This window comes from Chiloscyllium plagiosum, chromosome 32, assembly GCF_004010195.1.
Source record: "Chiloscyllium plagiosum isolate BGI_BamShark_2017 chromosome 32, ASM401019v2, whole genome shotgun sequence".
NCBI lineage: Eukaryota > Metazoa > Chordata > Chondrichthyes > Orectolobiformes > Hemiscylliidae > Chiloscyllium > Chiloscyllium plagiosum.
This window is the reverse complement of record NC_057741.1, coordinates 22323894-22342783: the sequence shown is the minus strand read 5'-3', so window position 1 is coordinate 22342783 and position 18890 is coordinate 22323894. Positions and strand designations below refer to the sequence as shown.

Sequence of the window (18890 nt, the reverse complement as noted above, 5' to 3'; positions counted from 1 at the left end):
TCTTCCTGACCTCTCCGCCCCCACCCCACTCCGGCCTATCACTCTCACCTTGACCTCCAATTCCAACGCCCCTCCCCCAAGTCCCTCCTCCCTACCTTTTATCTTAGCCTGCTGGACACACTTTCCTCATTCCTGAAGAAGGGTTTATGCCCGAAACGTCGATTCTCCTGTTCCTTGGATGCTGCCTGACCTGCTGCGTTTTTCCAGCAACACATTTTCAGCTCACTAGCTCTTAGCACAGGGAGTAATCCAGATATTGCTACCCTTGAGGACCTCCTTTTAAAATTTCTGCCTAACTCTCTGTAATCTCCCTTCAGACTCTCAGCCTTTTCCCTTCCTATGTCGTTGGTTCCAATGTGGACAATGACCTCCTGCTGGCCCCTCTCCCCCGTGAGAACATTCTGCACCCTCTCTGAGACACCCTTGATCCTGGCATCAAGGAAGCAACACACCATTCTGATTTTTTGCTGCTGGCCCCAGAAACGTCTGTCTATACCTCGGACTACAGAATCCCCTAACACAATTGATCTCTTGGAAGCCGACGTACCCCTCGTTGCATTAGAGCCAGTCTCAATACCAGAAACTTGGCTGTTCGTGTTGTGCTGCCCTGAGAATCCATTCTTCCCCTCCCCACTTTATTTGCCAAAACAACATACCTGTTTGAAATGGGGATAGCCACAAAAGACTCCTGCACTAGCTGCCTACGTCTCTTACCTTTCCTGGAGTTAACCCATCTATGTTCCTCATTGCTTCTATCTGTCTCTCCAACCGATCCATTCAATCTGATAAGATTCGCAACCAACAGCATTTATGACAGATATAATCCGCAGTAACCCTTAAACTCTCTTTAAACTCCCACATCTGACAAGAAGCACATATCACTGCAAAGGCTTCTACACAATCTAGAGACCCAGAAAATAACACCGTCTTATTGGTCTACAAACATGCCCCAGGTTAAATTAATAGTTATGGCTTATATTATATTTTGTATAGGGGATAACATTTGTAACACAGCAGCACTTGCACTATATAAAACCTCTTTCTATGATGCATTTTTAGAATGAAGTGCATATCTAAGCAAAAATTGTGACTATCCAATAGATTTTTTGTTCCTTTGTTTAATGTCAGTTATCTCAGGAGATTTGAACTCCTTTTAATGTGACTGTCCTTCAGAATCTGCCTGGGACAACTCTTCTTCACATTTTCCAAGTCTTTTACTGCTGGCCTGACTGACACCACAGGTCAAGTCAGAAGCAAGTGATTTCCTGACATATAGATTCAACTACTCCTTGTCTTAACCAGCCCAATCAAGAATGCACAGCCAGTCTTAGCCTCAATAATGCATTCATACATCCTTTTCCATTCCTGACTTGGTGTGAATTATCCTTTAAAACAAATAGCCTTTTGGCACTTGCTTGTTTGGGAGAAATTAAAACTAAAACTGCTACAATGATTTCTTCTGACTGTACAGAATTTGCATTGAGTATGGTTTGATTCTCCATTGAGAAACCCATATGAACATGTTCAAGTTTGTCTTTGACTGTCAATGTTCACATTAGTTAATATCAATCTTCTAACTTTGTGCCTCACTCTTGTGAAACAGATGATTGGAAAACTTGTGGAAAGAACCATGAGGTATCAGAAAATCCTTGTGGTGGATCTTTCGGTTGTCGTAACAGTAGTTCCTCTTTGTTGTAATTGACAGATCCTCCCAGAAGACTGTCAAGATAAAGCAGGAGTTCTTGGAGTACTTTGCTAATGGAGATGTTAAACAGGGCCCAATCTCCGATAATTACATATTCACACCAAAAGGTTTGCCCGTGCTGGTGTCACAGTCGATTGGAATGGAAATAGTCACAGGAAAACTAGTAACTGAAATCAGACAGTACTTCTATAGGTAATATACGTAGAATTTGTTAAGGACTTTATTTGCTGATTTCTCATTAAAATGGAAATGGTTGTAAGGGAAAACTTTGTATATAAACTTTATTCAGTATGGTATGCTGAAGGGTAAAGTGATAAACAGGACACCAAGCAGACTCTTCTGTTGCTTTTGAACTATCATAAAATGTGATCTCTTATGCATGCCAGAGAAGCTAGACTGGCCCTGGTTGAAATTCTGATCAGAGAATATTTCCAATGAAACAATATTTCCTCAGTACTACACAAAAGTATTAGCTTGGATTCTGCATTCCTAGAACTCACAATATTCGGACATCGTGAAATGCTAGGGATGTTCATTTCACTCCAGTCATTAGATACACACCAGGAAATATTCTATGTCAGTGAGAAGCTATGTTACGCAGCTGGAAAAAAAATCACAAAAAAGTACAAAACTAAACCTTTGTCCTTCTTTTCTTTTAAGATGATTGAGTGGCAAAGCTCAGTTTTGATTAGATTAGATTAGATTACCTACAGTGTGGAAACAGGCCCTTCGGCACAACGAGTCCACACCGACCCTCCAAAGAGAAACCCACCACCCTATATTTACCCCTGACCAATCCACCTAACACTACGAGCAATTTAGCATGGCCAATTCACCTAACCTGTACATCTTTGCTTAACAGCTGCCTGTCCACCGTTGAATAGGAATGGCTTTCACTGTTTCTCTCACATACAGTGAGAGGGCTTTCATGGGCTTGTTACTGGGACCCTGCAGTCATCTGAATTCCAGTTGAGAGGATCTGGCATCTGTTAGCAAAAAAAATCAACTCTCTGCTCTTCAACCAATTGAAGTATCATCACCAAGTCAGACACCTTCAAAATCAGGAAACAGATATTACACTTCAACTGCGTACAGGAAGTGCAATACAGAGTGACAAATACAGATAGAATTAAAGGAGTCAGATGAAAGGGACACCAGAATAATTTATGTTTTCATTTTTCTATTTAAACATCTGTGACATTAATTTCCTTCGAAAGGATTGAAACTCAATATTTGTAAAGTTATATTTTCAGACAGAAATGTTATTAAATAATTATTGCTATTGTGGGTGGCACGGTGGCTCAGTGGTTAGCACCCTCAAATGATTCTGCATGGAGTTGGAATTTGCACATTCTCCCCGTGTCAGCATTGGTTTCCTCCCACAGTCCAAAGATGTGCAAGTTTGGTGGATTTGTCACGCTAAATTGCTCATAGTGTCCAGGGGTATGCTGGAGTAACCGTGGGAAATGTAGGGTTATGGGAATAGGATATGGAATGGGTCTGGGTGAGATGCTCTTTGAAGAGTTGATGTGGACTTGATGGGCTGAATTATCTGCTTCCACCCTGTAGGGATTCTATGGTCACTTCTACGCGTCTTCAAGATTCACTTATTTCTAAAGATACAAGGCTGAGCCTTTTTAGCATTCCCCGATGCAGAATAAATTAGAGCTGAAAATGTGTTGCTGGAAAAGCACAGCAGGTCAGGCAGCATCCAGAGAACAGGAGAATCAACGTTTCGGGCACAAGCCCTTCTTCAGGAATGAGGAAAGTTTGTCCAGCAGGCTAAGATAAAAGGTAGGGAGGAGGGACTTGGGGGAGGGGCATCGGAAATGTGATAGGTGGAAAGAGGTCAAGGTGAGGGTGATAGGTCAGACTGGGGTGGGGGCAGAGAGGTCAGGAAGAAGATTGCAGGTTAGGAAGGCGGTGCTGAATTCGATGGATTTGACTGAGACAAGGTGGGGGGAGGGGAAATGAGGAAACTGGTGAAACCCGCGTTCCTGCCTTGTGGTTGGAGGGTTCCTAGGCGGAAGATGAGGCACTCTTCCTCCAACCGTCAGTAGCCGGCCTGTCTCCCCAATATAGAGGAGGCCACATCGGGTGCAGAGGATGCAATAGATGATGTGTGTGGAGGTGCAGGTGAATCTGTGGCGGATATGGAAGTGTCCTTTGGGGCCTTGGAGGGAGGTGAGGGGGGGAGGTGTGGGCGCAAGTCTTGCACCTCCTGCGGTTGCAGGGGAAGGTGCCGGGAGTGGAGGTTGGGTTGGTGGGGGGTGTGGATCTGACGAGGGAGTCACGGAGGGAGTGGTCACGGAGTCACGGAGGCAGAATAAATTAGGCCAAGTTCAGACCATTATAATGATTTCTGAGCTAATTCTATCAGTGTGGACCAAAATGGTGTGAACTATGGACGAACAGGCTATATCTGACAACAAGTTATCAATTTACACATTTAATGTATGAGTCTATTGTAATTTGTCAGCTTTACACTGTCATAACAGTGAATGGTAACAGCCTCATTATTATTATAGAAAGCCAGTGCAGCTATTTTGATGTGCTCAATAACAAGGCTATGGGCCAAGTGCTAGAAAATGGGATTAGGTGGATTAGAATAGTTAGGTGGATTAGAATAGTTAAGACCTGTCACAGACTTTAAATGACTCTATATCAAAGAAAACTAGGGCAAAACTCATTAACAGTCTAAGATTTTTAGAGTTGAAACTTTATTGCTGGAACAGCACAGCAGGTCAGTTAAGACCTGTCACAGACTTTAAATGACTCTATATCAAAGAAAACTAGGGCAAAACTCATTAACAGTCTAAGATTTTTAGAGCATTAATTCTCTTCCTTTTTAAAATCACATCCCTGATACTAATTTCAAAACTTAATATAATTTCTTTAGATATGAGCTAAACTGATTGGCATATTTTGTATCTTGTTTTACTGGATATATTTTTGTAGACAGTATTTGCAAATTTTGTAAAATTTTAAATATTGCCGTAATGGAATGCCCAAGGTATTGTACGTTGTGTTAATCATCAGAAATTTTATTTATTTTAAACAGCAACACTTCTGCTAATGAACAAGATTACCAATATGCAATATTCACAAGGATCTATCGTGTACTTGATGGCTATGATGCATCAATGCTATGCAATAGAATTGAGCAGGAGTATATTGTAGGACCATTGAACCTCAACAGGGAGGCCATTTTGAGCATGACTACAGATATGAAAACGGACAGAACCATTTATACGGACAATAATGGCTACCAGATGATGAAGAGACTGTACAAGTCATACAGCAACAATACTCTGGCTCGAGTAGGTATTCGATACTGTTGTCAAGAGTGGTTACTGGAATAGCACAGCAGGTCAGGCTATATCCGAGGAGCAGACGAATTGATGTTTCACGCAAAAGCCCTTCATCAGGAATGAGGCTGCAAGCCTCAGGGGTGAAGCGATAAATGGGAGGGGGTGGTGCTTGGGGCAAGGTAGCTGAGACTACGATAGGTAATGGAGGTGGGGGTAAAGGGGATAGGTCGGAGAGGAAGGTGGAGTGGATAGCTGGGAAGGAAGATAGACAGGTCAGGGGGGCGATGCCGAGTTGGAAGGTTGGTCTGGCGTAAAGTGGGGTGGGTGGGGGGGGGATATGAGGAAACCCTCCCACAGTTCCATACCCCTCCCATTTATCTCTCAGTCACTTGGCTCACAAGCCTCATTCCAGATTAATGGCTTTTGCCTAAAACGTCGATTCTCCTGCTCCTCAGATGCTGCCTGACCTGCTGTGCTTTTCCAGCACCACACTCTCAACTCTGATCTCCAGCATCTGCAGTCCTCACTTCTGTTGTGTTGAACTTACGTTCAGGGTGAGAGTGGGAGGGAAAGAAGTTTCTGAATTCTTACAGTTTGTAGAAAATTATTTCAGAACCCATTTTGATTTTTGTTAGTTTGCGTTCGTGCAGAAGATAAAATAGTTTCTCTATTTGTTGCTGGTTTTCTTGTATATTTCCCCTTTATGATTTTCCCTCTCACCAAATATTACCCTTCAGATTATTGTACATCAGTGCCCATATTGCACCAGTGTCACTCCATATGACATTTGGCTTTCTCCTCAAGCAAACACCAGCTTTCTTGGTGTTGATGGCGCTATATTTGATGACTATAGAATAGAATCCCTACAGTGTGGATAAAAGGCCCTTTGGCCCAACAAGTCCACACCGACCCTCGGAAGTGTAATCCACCCAGACCCATTACCCTACATTTTCTCCTGACTAATGCACCTAACCTACACATCCCTGAACACTATGGATAATCTTAGCATGGTCAATTCACCTGACCTTTGGACTGTGGGAGGAAACTGGAGCACCGGGAGGAAACCCACGCAGACTCGGGGCGAACGTGCAAACTCCACCCAGACAGTTGCCTGAGGCTGAACCTGGGTCCCTGGCACTGTGAGGGAGTAATGCTAACCACTGAGCCACCATGCCGCCCCAGAATTACATTTTGTGCTATAGTTGTGTTGCAATTCTTGAGGGGTATGACATTCCATGTTTGTTTTACCTGGAAACCTTTAGCAGCTATTCATGAATTCAGTTCATGATCTTACTTTGATGAGGAAGTAGACAATGTTCTAGCAATTTTGTACACGTTTTCTCAGTATCTGAAAAACACCCATGTTTCCCTGTGGATGATGTTTATTGCAATATGCTGCAATAGCCACCATTGCTTGTGTTACTTTTGAGAGCACATGGTAGTGGCATGAAGTTCCTAATCTCATTTAATGGGTAGTTTAAAAAATTTATACACTCTGTTTTCAATTCAAAGTTTAAAATTTCTGATACATTCCCATAAAGGGCACTGAACCAACTTTGGGATGCCTGCATGGAAAGCCATGTGTCCATAACATTTTGTGATAATCCACCTCTGAAAGAAACATTTTGAATTTTCTCTTCGACTTGATTTGATAGCCTGAGGGAGGTGGGAGAGGACATTTCCGGTGTACATTTCCCTTATTGGTTCTATTTATTTCTATTTTCTTGGCAAATGAAGTAACTGAGAGGTTGAAACTGATGAGGGGAGTGGGGGCTTGAGGGCATTTGGTGAAGGGGGAGTGAGGGAAAAAGTGTTCAGTAAAATGTTACTGGCAATTCAGTTCTTTTCTTACTGAACAAGGAATGCACATTCAGATCTGCTTAACTTCTCAGCTTGAGATTGAAGTTACAAAGAGGATTGATGAGGGCAGAGCTGTAGATGTGATCTATATGGACTTCAGTAAGGCATTCGACAAGGTTCCCCATGGGAGACTGATTAGCAAGGTTAGAACTCATGAAATACAGGGAGAACTAGCCATTTGGATACAGAACTGGCTCAAAGGTAGAAGACAGAGGATGGTGGTGGAGGGTTGTTTTTCAGACTGGAGTGTGACCAGTGGAGTGCCACACAGATCGGTGCTGGGCCCTCTAACTTTTGTCATTTACATAAATGATTTGGATAAGAGGTACAGTTAGTAAATTTGCAGATGACACCAAAATTGGAGGTGTAGTGGACAGCGAAGAGGGTTACCTCAGATTACAACAGGACCCTGACCAGATGGGTCAATAGGCTGAGAAGTGGCAGGTGGAGTTTAATTCAGATAAATGTGAGGTGCTGAATTTTGGGAAAGCAAATCTTAGGAGGACTTATACACTTAATGGTAAGGTCCTATGGAGTGTTGCTGATCAAAGAGACCTTGGGCTGTTTTCCCTGGAGCGTCGGAGACTGAGGGGTGACCTTATAGAGGTTTACAAAATTATGAGGGGCATGGATAGGATAAATAGACAAAGTCTTTTCGCTGGGGTCAGGGAGTCCAGAACTAGAGGGCATAGGTTTAGGGTGAGAGGGGAAAGATATAAAAGAGACCTAAGGGGCAACTTTTTCACACTGAGGGTGTACGAGTTTGGAATGAGCTGCCAGAGGAAGTGGTAGAGGCTGGTATAATTGTTACATTTAAGAGGCATTTGGATGGGTATATGAGTAGGAAGGGTTTGGAGGGATATGGGCCGGCTGCTGGCAGGTGGGACTAGATTGGGTTGGGATATCTGGTCGGCATGGATGTGTCGGACCGAAGGGTCTGTTTCCATGCTGTACATCTCTATGACTGTATAATCAAATCATTCTTCAGCTTTGCTGAACAATAAGAGTTCAGAACTCTGTGTTGCTATCTTACAGATCAAATGGTCAGAATAAAACATTACCTGAAAGCTGTTGCACCCCAATGCAGTGGATGTTGCCATAATATCAATCCTTTAATTATGTTATAACTATCTTATTTCTAACTTATTTTGGACACTGTAAGCAGTGCTACTACTTTTTCTTTTATTCCTCTTTGGTACCCAAGATTTTTGTACTTAGGTACTTGGGTGCCATTAGAGGCAGCCATTGTAAAAACTTTTCACTGTAATCCTGTGCTTCTGTACTGGAGCTCGCGAGACAAGAGGGGATGTTCTATGGTAAAGATGGTCTGATATGGACTTTGGGATTACTATTCAAAGTTACATGATATTCTGTTGACTTAACAGTTTTATTTATAGTGTGTAAATTGAAAATAATTGCACTTTGAAACCTTGTGGTTTGGAAGTGAACTATTTTAAGACTGCAAGATACATTAATTTTTCAGTAGGCAATGATTGTCCTAGTTCTTTAAACAATAAATATCAGCAGCTTTTTCTGTGGCATCACAGTCAGAAGAGAATTATGATCAATAAGCTTTTTTTGTGCTTTTCAGAACTACTACCCCGTTGTAAGGACTGCTTATATTGAAGGAAGTGACACAAGGCTTGTCATATTATCTGAGAGAGCACACGGCATTTCCAGTCAAGCTGATGGGCAATTGGAAGTGAGAAATTTTCCAGTTTTCAATACAAATTTTTTTGGTAAAGTTTCTGTGAATGGGATGATAATAATGTGTCTGTACCTCATGAAAAACATATCTATTGAAACATCTTGAAAGAGGAAGTCTTACCATGATCAAGACTGACTTTTAAAGGTCATTCAGTTAAAATGCAGTGAATTAGAATGGTTTTGTTCTAGTGTTAGTTTTAATTTTGATTTGTTCTTACAGTGAAGCATTTATGCCCGAAGGAACTGAACTAACTTCCAGTCAAAGCACCTCTGCATTAGTGATGCTAGTTCGTTGTCTTCCTGCTCCTTAATTTTCCTGGAGCCAATAAGCTATTGAAACCAGTGGCAGGATTTTGCCTTTCAATTGGGTCCTGGATTTTGAGGGCAAACTGAAGTCTCAGTCCTTTACTCTGGAGAAATAGTCACTTGGCAATGTTGTTCAGACTTCATTCCATCCATTGGAATAAAGATGGCTGGGGTCATAGGGAGCTCATCAAAGTAGTGGACGTAAGGATAGTGGTTCACATCACATCATTCACTCAAATGAAGAGCATTGGTGGAATTGTCACATTGCAATAACTGCTCAATTCAATACCTTTTGTGCAATAAGGTGCTTTCCTCCTGCTTTCTCATATTCGACATGCTGCTACCTTTGTGGTCTCAGTCCAATTGGAGGCAGGTTACTTGTTCTCTTGTTCTGACACATCAGATGTCATCTGAATTCTGAAGCTAGGGCCCACCTGCAGGGAGCAAATTGGTCATGGGGGCAGCAGGTGGCATGTGCAGCTCCATCACAGAGGGTGCAGGAAGTGGGGGCACTTTGAGAGGACACTCGATGAGCTGTTTCAACACGATAGGGTTTCTGTGACCTCTTTACCATCCATCTCGGGGTCCATTTGCATTTCTCTGCTAACAGAGAACAGGAGAGTATTGGCTACACGTGAGTTCAACTATCGAGGCAAGGTTTTCATTGATGGTTCTGTAAGCTGACAGCACCATTGTTGTACTAGCCTAGCGTGTTTTACTCTATCTGCATTACATTTCATTGATGATCAATAAAAAATATTTATTTGCGGTGTGTACAAATCTTTTGCTCTGTAAGTTGTATTTATAGGCAAGGTAGCCGTTTGGTTGAATTTTGTTATTATGTTGTTTATTTGCATGGCTATCTCCCACAAACATGTTTCCCTTTCATAATAAAACCTGATATTCACTTTGAAATTTCTAATTGTGGGCCTTTGTGTTAGTGGTTAATGAATAATGTCCATATCAGTTGCTTTCTTCATCTCATTTTGTAATCATGAATGTCTGCTTGTCCCCTGGTGATACTGTTGTAGGTGATGCTTCACCGAAGATTATGGAATAACAAAGCGTGGAATCTGGGCTACAACCTTACGCTGAATGACAGCTCGGTAGTACGGCCACTTTTCTGGTTGATGTTGGGGTCAAAGGCAACAACTTCATCGTTACATCAGAGTGGGCTGGCGCTCGAGTTCAGGCCCATCATTATGTATGGTCCTGTGTCAGGTTCGTGCCTCAGAGCATATAGACAGGGTCAAAGACTGAAAATCCTTTTTGAAGGCCTTTGCTAACAATGGCTAAGTCAGTTGTTGTGATATTTCGGTATTCTGTTCTTCCCAGCGGAAAAGTAGATCATGTACAGAACGTGCACCCTGGTAATTTGCGGCAGAGTGCTGGAGGTGGGGAGGGGAATTCATTTACTCCCTATCAGGTAATTGACTTGAAAGGGTTAACTTGGGAGCTTCGGAATGGCTCCACCCACTCTGAGAGGATCTGGTCGATTCAAAGTTGTCCTAATTTATTGTTAGTTCCACAATCTGCAGCCAGCTAGCATAGGCATGGTTACTATCTCTTAGTAGGAGACATTGTTATCTCCTTAGTATTAAAGTAGTTAACCAGTCTTGTAACCTGTTAACTTGCTATTATGTAACAAATTACTCCTTGCTACTTGGGACCTGCTTCTTATGCTGAAGACTAATCACTTCATTTAATACTGGTAAACCCTGTAAATTAGTACAGGAAGGATTGGTGGTAGAAAATTTACCCAAAGAAGATTGCAAGCCAACTATGTGCCAGCTTCAGGCATTTCCTACAACACTGGGAAGGCTGCCAGAATTGATAAGAAAAGCCAAGAAGGGACATGGGGGATAGGAAGCTGTGGGGACAAGCTATTCAAACTGTGACCAGCAAAGGTAACAACCCGTGTCCTTCGAGTTAATATGAGAGCAGGGGAAACAGCACGATGTTTCTATATTAACTCAGAGACTTGCTTTAAAAGTTGACTGTATCAGTGTGGATGACCCTTCAGTAGGATACTGTGCAGATCAGAGAGGTCCCCAGATGCAATTTCCCACTCTGCCTTGGATTAAATGCCACTCACAGAGCTATTATTGACCTTCATTGTTGATTACAATGTGCTAGAATTGCTCGTAGGTATTGCATAAAGGCATGATCAAACTCAGCCATGAGACTCCTGCATTTGAATAGCCTTGTGACACTAACCTAACTGCAGCCCAGCATTTTTTTAATAGAATTCCTATGAATAGGTCCTTTGGCCCAACAAGTCCACACCAACCCTTCGAAGAGCAACGCACCCAGACCCATTTCCCTATCCTATTACTCTATATTTTACCCCTGACTAATGCACCTAACCTACACATCCCTGATTACCATGGGCAATTTAGCATGGCCAATTCACAAACCTGCACATCTTTGGATTGTGGGAGGAAACCAGAGCACTCGTAGGAAACCCACGCAGACACGGGGAGAATGTGCAAACTCCACACAGACAGTCGCCTGAGGTTGGAATCGAACCCAGGTCCCTGGTGCTGTGAGGCAGCAGTGCTGACCACTGAGCTACTGTATTTAAAATCTGAGCCAAATCCTGAGAACATCCTTTACTTCACACCGCAATTAGTCACATCATGTGGCTTTACGATGATGGGTGTCTGTGAAATCAGCCTTGATCTATAAATTGTAATTTGCTGTTTGGTACTGAAATAGCGGTTACCATATATTTATGTTTCATTTATTTATTTGTCTCTTTGAGCTCTAGTTGTAATTTTAGTTTTATTTATATACCTAGCTTAGTTTGTTGTAAATATTGGGGCAACCTTTTCAAGCTTAATCCCATCATAATGATTGATTGGAGCTATGGTTGAGCATATATATTTGCAGATGATATTAAATATGGTCTTTGAAAACCGAATCAGATTTTTCTGTTTCGGAGTTTTTCGAACGTTGGAAATGTTATTTGCATTATCCAGATTTTTCTGTTTAGGAGTTTTTCAAACGTTGGAAATGTTATTTGCATTATCCAGCATTAACTCATATAACTGGGTGAGTCACTCTTCAGAGGGTCGGTGTGGACTGGCTGGGCCGAAGGGCCTGTTTCCACAATGTAGGTAATCTAATATAATCTAAATAACAAGCCAGTTTTAACGGATAATGAATGAAGCCAATTCTCTGTGCGCTTTCCCAGTCGGTATTTGTTATTTTTAATTCATTTATTATCAGGGACAGGTCAAGAGACAAGCAAAAAAAAACCTTGTTCAGTATTTCTTGCTGTGATTTTATACTGATAGAATTGTTTTTATTTACACAGGGAAGAAGACATTTGTTCCGTCACACAATTCACAGAGTAACAGTTCAGTGAGTTCTGGCTTTCTCCCACCCAATCTCCACCTTCTAACGCTTTGCCTGCCTGGTTGGCGATATAATTCAAACCACACCATGCATTTGCAAAATATAGTCAAAGGTAAGCCATTACGGATTCCTACAGTATTGATGTGTTCTTGGCCAGAGGTGTTTACAGAAGTTAACATTAGCACCTGAAGTGTTAGATAGAAGTGTTTGTGAAAGACCTGTACTGCGATTCTCACCTTTCTGTTTGCTAACCACAGTGAATTTACAATCTTTACTACATAAGTGTGATGCCTGCGCAGACTGCGAGGAACAATTGGCTGGGGCTACAGTCTGCTACTTGAGCTGTTGCCAAGCACTTGTTTTCGATTGTGAAAACAATTGCAACAGTTTGATTAGCAAACTGGAGTTGCTACACTCTGAATATTGCTTTTTGAAAGCATTAATCTTGGCCATTAAGTTGAAAGGAGCACTGTGAGTGGCAACATGGCGCTTAATATTATCAGGCAATAGTAACTTTCAAATGTAGTCAGCAAGCATTGGAGAAACTCAGCAGGTCAAGCTGTGGAGAGTGAAGCAGAGTTAATGTTTTGAGTGAAGTATTGTCTCTCCTTTGAATCTGAAAGGGGCAGGAAATGATGTTTTTTATTCAGTCGGCAAAGGAGGAGGAGGAATAAGTGGAACAGATAGTGAAGGTGCTCAGAGCAATGAAGGTGTAAATACTAGAAATTAGGTCAGCTCTGTCGAGAGCAAAACTATGCAAGTGGGTGGAGAAGGGGAAATGGCAGGATGTATAATCAAAATGGAGATCATGTTCAGGCTCTGATATTGTGGAACTCATTGTTGAGCCCAGTAGGCTGTAAAGTGTCTCAGCAGAAAATGAGGTGTTGGGTTGAGCCTCACTGGAACACTATGGCAGGCCTGAGACAAAAATGTTGGCGTGGCAGCAGGGTGCCTTACTCAAATGGCAAGCAACTGGAAGGTCAGTGTCATTTTTACAGACAGAGTGGAGGTCTGCAAAGCAATCACCCAGTCTATATTTGGTCCCACTGGAGTGGAGGAGACTGCTTTCTGAACAGCAAAAACAGTAGTCTAGATTGTAAAAAAATACAATAAAACACTGCTTCACCTGGAAGGTGTGGTTTTTCTTATTCATTCATGGGATGAAGGCGTTGACTGGGCCAGAAATTATTGCCCATCCCTAATTGCCCAAAGGGCAGTTAAGAGTCAACCACATTGGTGTGTCTGAAGCCACACGTAGGCCAGACCAGATAAGGATGGCAGTTTCCTTTCCTGAAGGGCATGAATCACCCAGATGTTTCTTTTTTCCCCTGACAATCAACAATAGATTTGTGGTCATCATTAGACTCTCCATTCCAGATTTTTGTTGAATTCAAATTCCACCATCCACTGTGCCAGGATTTGAGCCCGGTCGCCAGAGCAATACTTGGATCTCTTGATTAACAGTCCAATAATATTACTACTAGGCCGGTGCCTCCACCTGAAATCTTGGACAATGAGGAGGCAAAAGGGCAAGTATTACACTTCCTGCAATTTCATGAGAAGGTGCAATATAGGATTGAGGGAGTGTTAGGAGTGACAGAAGCGTGCGGGGGAATGTTACAGAGGGAACTGTCTCTGTGGAATGCTGACAACTGAGGAGAGGGCAAGACGTGTTTGGTGATGGCATCTTGTTGGAGGTGGCTGATCATTTGAATGAGGGGACTGGTGAGATGGAAACAAGGGGAGCATTGTGGGAAGGATGGGTCGTGAGTGACCCATGACAAAACCTAGCAATAAGCAGCTCACCTATTACTGGGCAGGATCAAGTACCACCAAATGGCGAGCCCTGAGATCTGAGTGTGCTCTGAATGTTGCACTGCTAGAGAATGCTGGCTTTCCTGTCACAGTTGGATACACAGGAAATGGATTTCATCGCATTCCCCACCTATCCTCATTCTGCTGGCTATATTTGGTAAAACTTAACCCCCTGATTTGGTGTTTGCTTTCATGGACAGAAACTATTACCTTTATTGGAAGTGGAAGGAAGAAGTGAAAAGAGGCAGATTATTATTATGCTGCTTTTTTTCATACTCATCTCATTTTCATTCTCTTATAGACCCGCTAGTGCTGGCTTGTCTGTTCTGTTTTTCCATTGTAGACAAATGAACTTGGGCAGCACTAATTAAGTATTTTCACTGTGCTTATGAAATGTATTCTGAAATGCCCGACTTATGAATTGGTTTGCATTAGGATAATTCACCACAAGTGTTCATTTGGTTTAAATCTTTGCTTCTGGGTCATTGATACAGCTTTTCTCCTTTTCAAGGTAAACCTAAACAATCTGAGCCAGATTTCCGCCGCATCCTACTGAGAATTATGCATTTGTATGAAGTGGGAGAAGATCCTGTTCTGTCCCAGCCTGTGACTGTCAACCTAAAGGTTTGTTGAAATGCCTCTTTTCAGCAGTTAATAATTCTTTAAAAAGACTATTCAGTAACCCTGCTCAGTGTAAAGTAAGTATGTGAGGAGGAGGTTCTCAGAGTTGTTACCCTGTGGGACATGAGTATATTGTTATCCTCTCCAAAATGGTTACAGTGAATCAAAAACAAAATAAATTACCAAGATTACATAACTTTTACTTTAATGCAACTCAGGACCAATGCAAGTTATGTTAATTAACAGACAAATGAGCATTTAAATAAAATGGTATGTTTTAGCTTCAATAGTCAATACCAAAGATGTGTCTGACGCAACCTCAAACATTCACATCACATACCCACCCAAAATGTGACACACCACACAACTGTACAGTTTATAACATGCATGGTGGCTCAGTGGTTAGCACTGCTGCCTCCTCGATTCCCTCCTCAGGCAACTGTCTGTGTGGAGTTTGCACATTCTCCCTGTGTCTGTGTGGGTTTCCTCCCACAATTTATGGGCGGCACGGTGGCACAGTGGTTAGCACTACTGTCTCACAGCGCCAGAGACCTGGGTTCAATTCCCAGCTCAGGCGACTGATTGTGTGGAGTTTGCACATTCTCCCCGTGTCTGCGTGTTCCTCCCACAGTCCAAAAAGGTGCAGGTTAGGTGAATTGGCCATACTAAATTGCCCCTAGTGTTAGGTGAAGGGGTAAATGGAGGGGAGTGGGTCTGGATGGGTTGCGCTTCGGTGGGTCAGTGTGGACTTGTTGGGCCGAAGGGCCTGTTTCCACACTGTAAGTAATCTAATATATCTAAATCCAAAGATGTGCAGATTAGGTGAATTGGCCATGCTAAATTGCCCAGAGTGCTCAGGGATGTGTCAGCTGAGTGCATTAGTCAGGTGTAAATGTAGAGTAGTGGGGAATGGGTTTGGGTCTTCAACAGACTCTTTCACCTTCGGGTCACCACGTCCTGATGGTTAGCACTCGAGAGTTCTTTTTCAATAGACCAACCAGTATACACCTCAGTTCACAAGGTGTGCTTGTGAGAAAGTCTCCAGCTCTTCAGCATCGCCAAGCTATTCAGCTTTCCTGTTTTAGACTTTTGTAGTTTGCACAGTACCTCCAAAAACTCTTGTTCCTGTTTCTGCTAAACAGAAAAACTGACCTCTTCCGGTGAATGATTTGCTTCTTTTCACCATTGGAACTGTGTCTCTGCCTGCTCTCTGTTGTTTTTTCACATTTTCAATGATCACCATCATCCTCCAGTTCCTCTACTTGTAAATCTCCAAACAGTTTCTCTCTTAACTGCTTTCCCATTTACCCAGTTTCAGCGACAGAGCTGTCAGGTCACATGGAACAGTGCATTTAATTATGGAAGAAATTTTCTTTGTTTTATAATTGATCCAAACTCCTAATCGTCCATTTCAATCATTCTTATAAGGATTGACACATTTCACAAAAGTATTGAAAGAATTACAAGTGTCCTTTATTGTCCTGGTCAAAGGCCGTCTCTACATGAATGCAAGATTTATGTGAAATTCTTTCCCTTTTTCATTCTTTCCCTTTCTTTTTCATTGTTCGTTTCTTTGTTCTTTCATTCTTTCTCATTACCTGTGCGCATCTGTCCAAATTAAGTGCAGTTCCGATCAGAGAGCATCAAGCAAGCACATTAACCAATCACACTCGAGATTGTTATACTAATATAATCAACTTTAATTTTGATGATTCCATTATTGTACATTGAATTTAAGTGAGGCAAATGAATCTGTAGTTGTTCTTTTTGAGATGAGAATCATAGTAGCAAATTTCCATTGTACTGGTAACTCTTTAGTGTATCACTGTAATTGCATCTCAGCCTTGTTGGGTAAATACTCTTCATCTGAAAAGTTGTTCATTTAGAGGCCATTTCAGACTTCTCGCTCAGTTTATGTCAACGTCAGCAATTCTCCTTTCAAATTATTGCTGCTTAGTTGCTCATCCCCCTCTGGAATAGGTGCCAAAATGTTGATCCTAATGAATTAGTTCATTTTACTCCCTGCAGAATTCTCCCTGCATTCGGACCCCTTGTTACATTTCACACCTTAGTAGAACATTAATCTCCTTCAGAGTACATTATAGAAAACTTCCTTGCTCCCAGTCCTCCGTTTTTCTGAATTTCAGATCATGGTGTATCTTGTCATTTTTCTTTTCCTCTATGTGCTTTGTGTTCTGATCTTTTTTTCCCCTCAAATCAATATTGACTGCCTCATGCAGTTTGTAGACCGACTGCATCATGCAAGATCTGCACAATATCTTCACTATGTCTGATGTCGAACTGTTGTGGTATTTCCAAACTGCTTTGGTTGATTTTGATGTTGTCTAATAAATTTCCTCTTTAGACAGGCTTATTTATCCTTCCATAAAGCAAACTCTCTCCTGTTTTCTTCCCACTGTGATCAGTCACATGACCCTCTGTTAATGTTGTATTTGTTGCATTAAGGATGTTTAACCAGAGTCAAACTAATCTCCTCAGTGTCAATGACTTGCATGTGTTACTACTTCCTTCCCTAATTCCTTTTAACTTTCTGTACTGTCGTATTTTTTTTGCCTCTTTCTGGAGGTGGTCCTGAATCTGATTTTGATAATATGTCGTAGGTCCCAACTCCCACACCATACTCCAGTTCTGATATCTGATTTCTAATGCTGCGATCTGTCTATTTCCTATCTTCCAGTTATGCATAGAAAATAAAGTTTGATTATTAAATGGCTGTGTGTTAAACTTCCTGTTTGCATTGTCTCTGAGGAAGTAGTGCATAATCTCGCAAATGTAAACAGCATGAATGTAAGGATGGAAACAGTGTGGGGTAAATATACATAAGCAGTAATGCACAACGTTTCAGAGAAGTCAACGTTTTTAAATTCATAAACTGAACTGAGCTTCAAAATCTGTTTGCAGACTGTCTGTCACTCGAGTTTGCCATTAATTAGATGCAATCTAAACTCTCTTTCTGAATGAAATCGCTGACAGGATCTGCTGAAGGTGTTGGGAACGGTGGTATCTATTGAAGAACGCTCACTCACAGGGATCTGGAACATTAACTCACTCAAACGCTGGAAATGGAAAACAACACAACAAGACGGTAGAGGTGAGTTACTTACGTTTACTTCCATTGAAAGATATTTCCAATTAAGGAACACTATCTTGCTGTGAATAGAACATTCTTTTAGTTTTCAGTGAAACTATGGAAAGTTACACAATCCCCAGTCGTTTATGTCTGTGTGTGCAGGGGCATTTTTGAGTTGATTCTCATAAGTAAGTGTCTCAAGGTCTGTGTATATATATATATATATTATATATAGTACTTTTAAATATAAAGTTAAAAATCACACAACACCAGGTTATAGTCCAACGGGTTTAATTGGAAGCACACTAGCTTTCGGAGCATCACTCCTTCATCAGGTGATAGTGGAGAGCTCAATCCTAACACACAGAATTTATAGCAAAAATTTACAGTGTGATGTAACTGAAATGATACATTGAAAAATTGATTGTCTGTTAAGTCTTTCATCTGTTTGAATGCCATGATTGTTTCACTTCTTTCATGTCTAAATCACAAAACCTTTTTTAAAAAGTTAGCATTCTCAGGTTAGCTGTTAACAATGGTGATAGCTAGACAATATGTTGAAGGTGTTAGCCCCCTGTGTTCCTGAAGAAGGGCTTATGCCCGAAACGTCGATTCTCCTGCTCCTTGGATGCTGCCTGACCTGCTGCGCTTTTCCAAAAACACATTTTTCAGCCCTGTGTTCTCTGTCTATGCCATGATGTTTAGATTGATTCTAATCTAAAAAGTGAGATAACGGAGTTCTACATGAATGCATGCAGTTTTTGAGCAAAGTACAATGTAACCTTGCAAGTACAAATTCACTCCACAAAATATATGTGTGCATGTGGGTCTTTGTCTGTGTCTATGTGTCTGTCTGTCTGGGTTGGGGGTCGTGAGTGGCTTAAGTCTGTGAGGGGGGTGCATGTGTGAGTGTGGGAGTGTGTATGTCTGTAAGGATTTGTGTGGGTGTCTGTGTGCGCATCTGTGTATATGTGTGTCCGTGTGTATGTGTGTATAGGAGTGAGAGTGTGAGTGTGTAGGAGTGTCTGTGTGTGTGTAGTGCAATGGTGGTCATCTGTAATGTGACATGAATCCAAGGTCCCAGCCTCAGTTCGGTACCCATAGGGAGGGCCTC

General features: G+C 41.8%; 1 protein-coding gene across 1 annotated transcript in view; it reads left to right on the top strand.

Annotated features, from left to right (window-relative positions):
* Positions 1 to 18890, top strand: part of man2b2 (mannosidase, alpha, class 2B, member 2) — a 65709-nt gene that overhangs the window by 35993 nt on the left and 10826 nt on the right. The window contains exons 12-18 of the mRNA XM_043674218.1: positions 1706 to 1897; positions 4767 to 5025; positions 8468 to 8578; positions 9921 to 10110; positions 12209 to 12361; positions 14576 to 14688; positions 17680 to 17797. Of these exons, the coding sequence (XP_043530153.1) occupies positions 1706 to 1897; positions 4767 to 5025; positions 8468 to 8578; positions 9921 to 10110; positions 12209 to 12361; positions 14576 to 14688; positions 17680 to 17797 (1136 nt within the window). The remainder of the gene's footprint in view (positions 1 to 1705; positions 1898 to 4766; positions 5026 to 8467; positions 8579 to 9920; positions 10111 to 12208; positions 12362 to 14575; positions 14689 to 17679; positions 17798 to 18890) is intronic.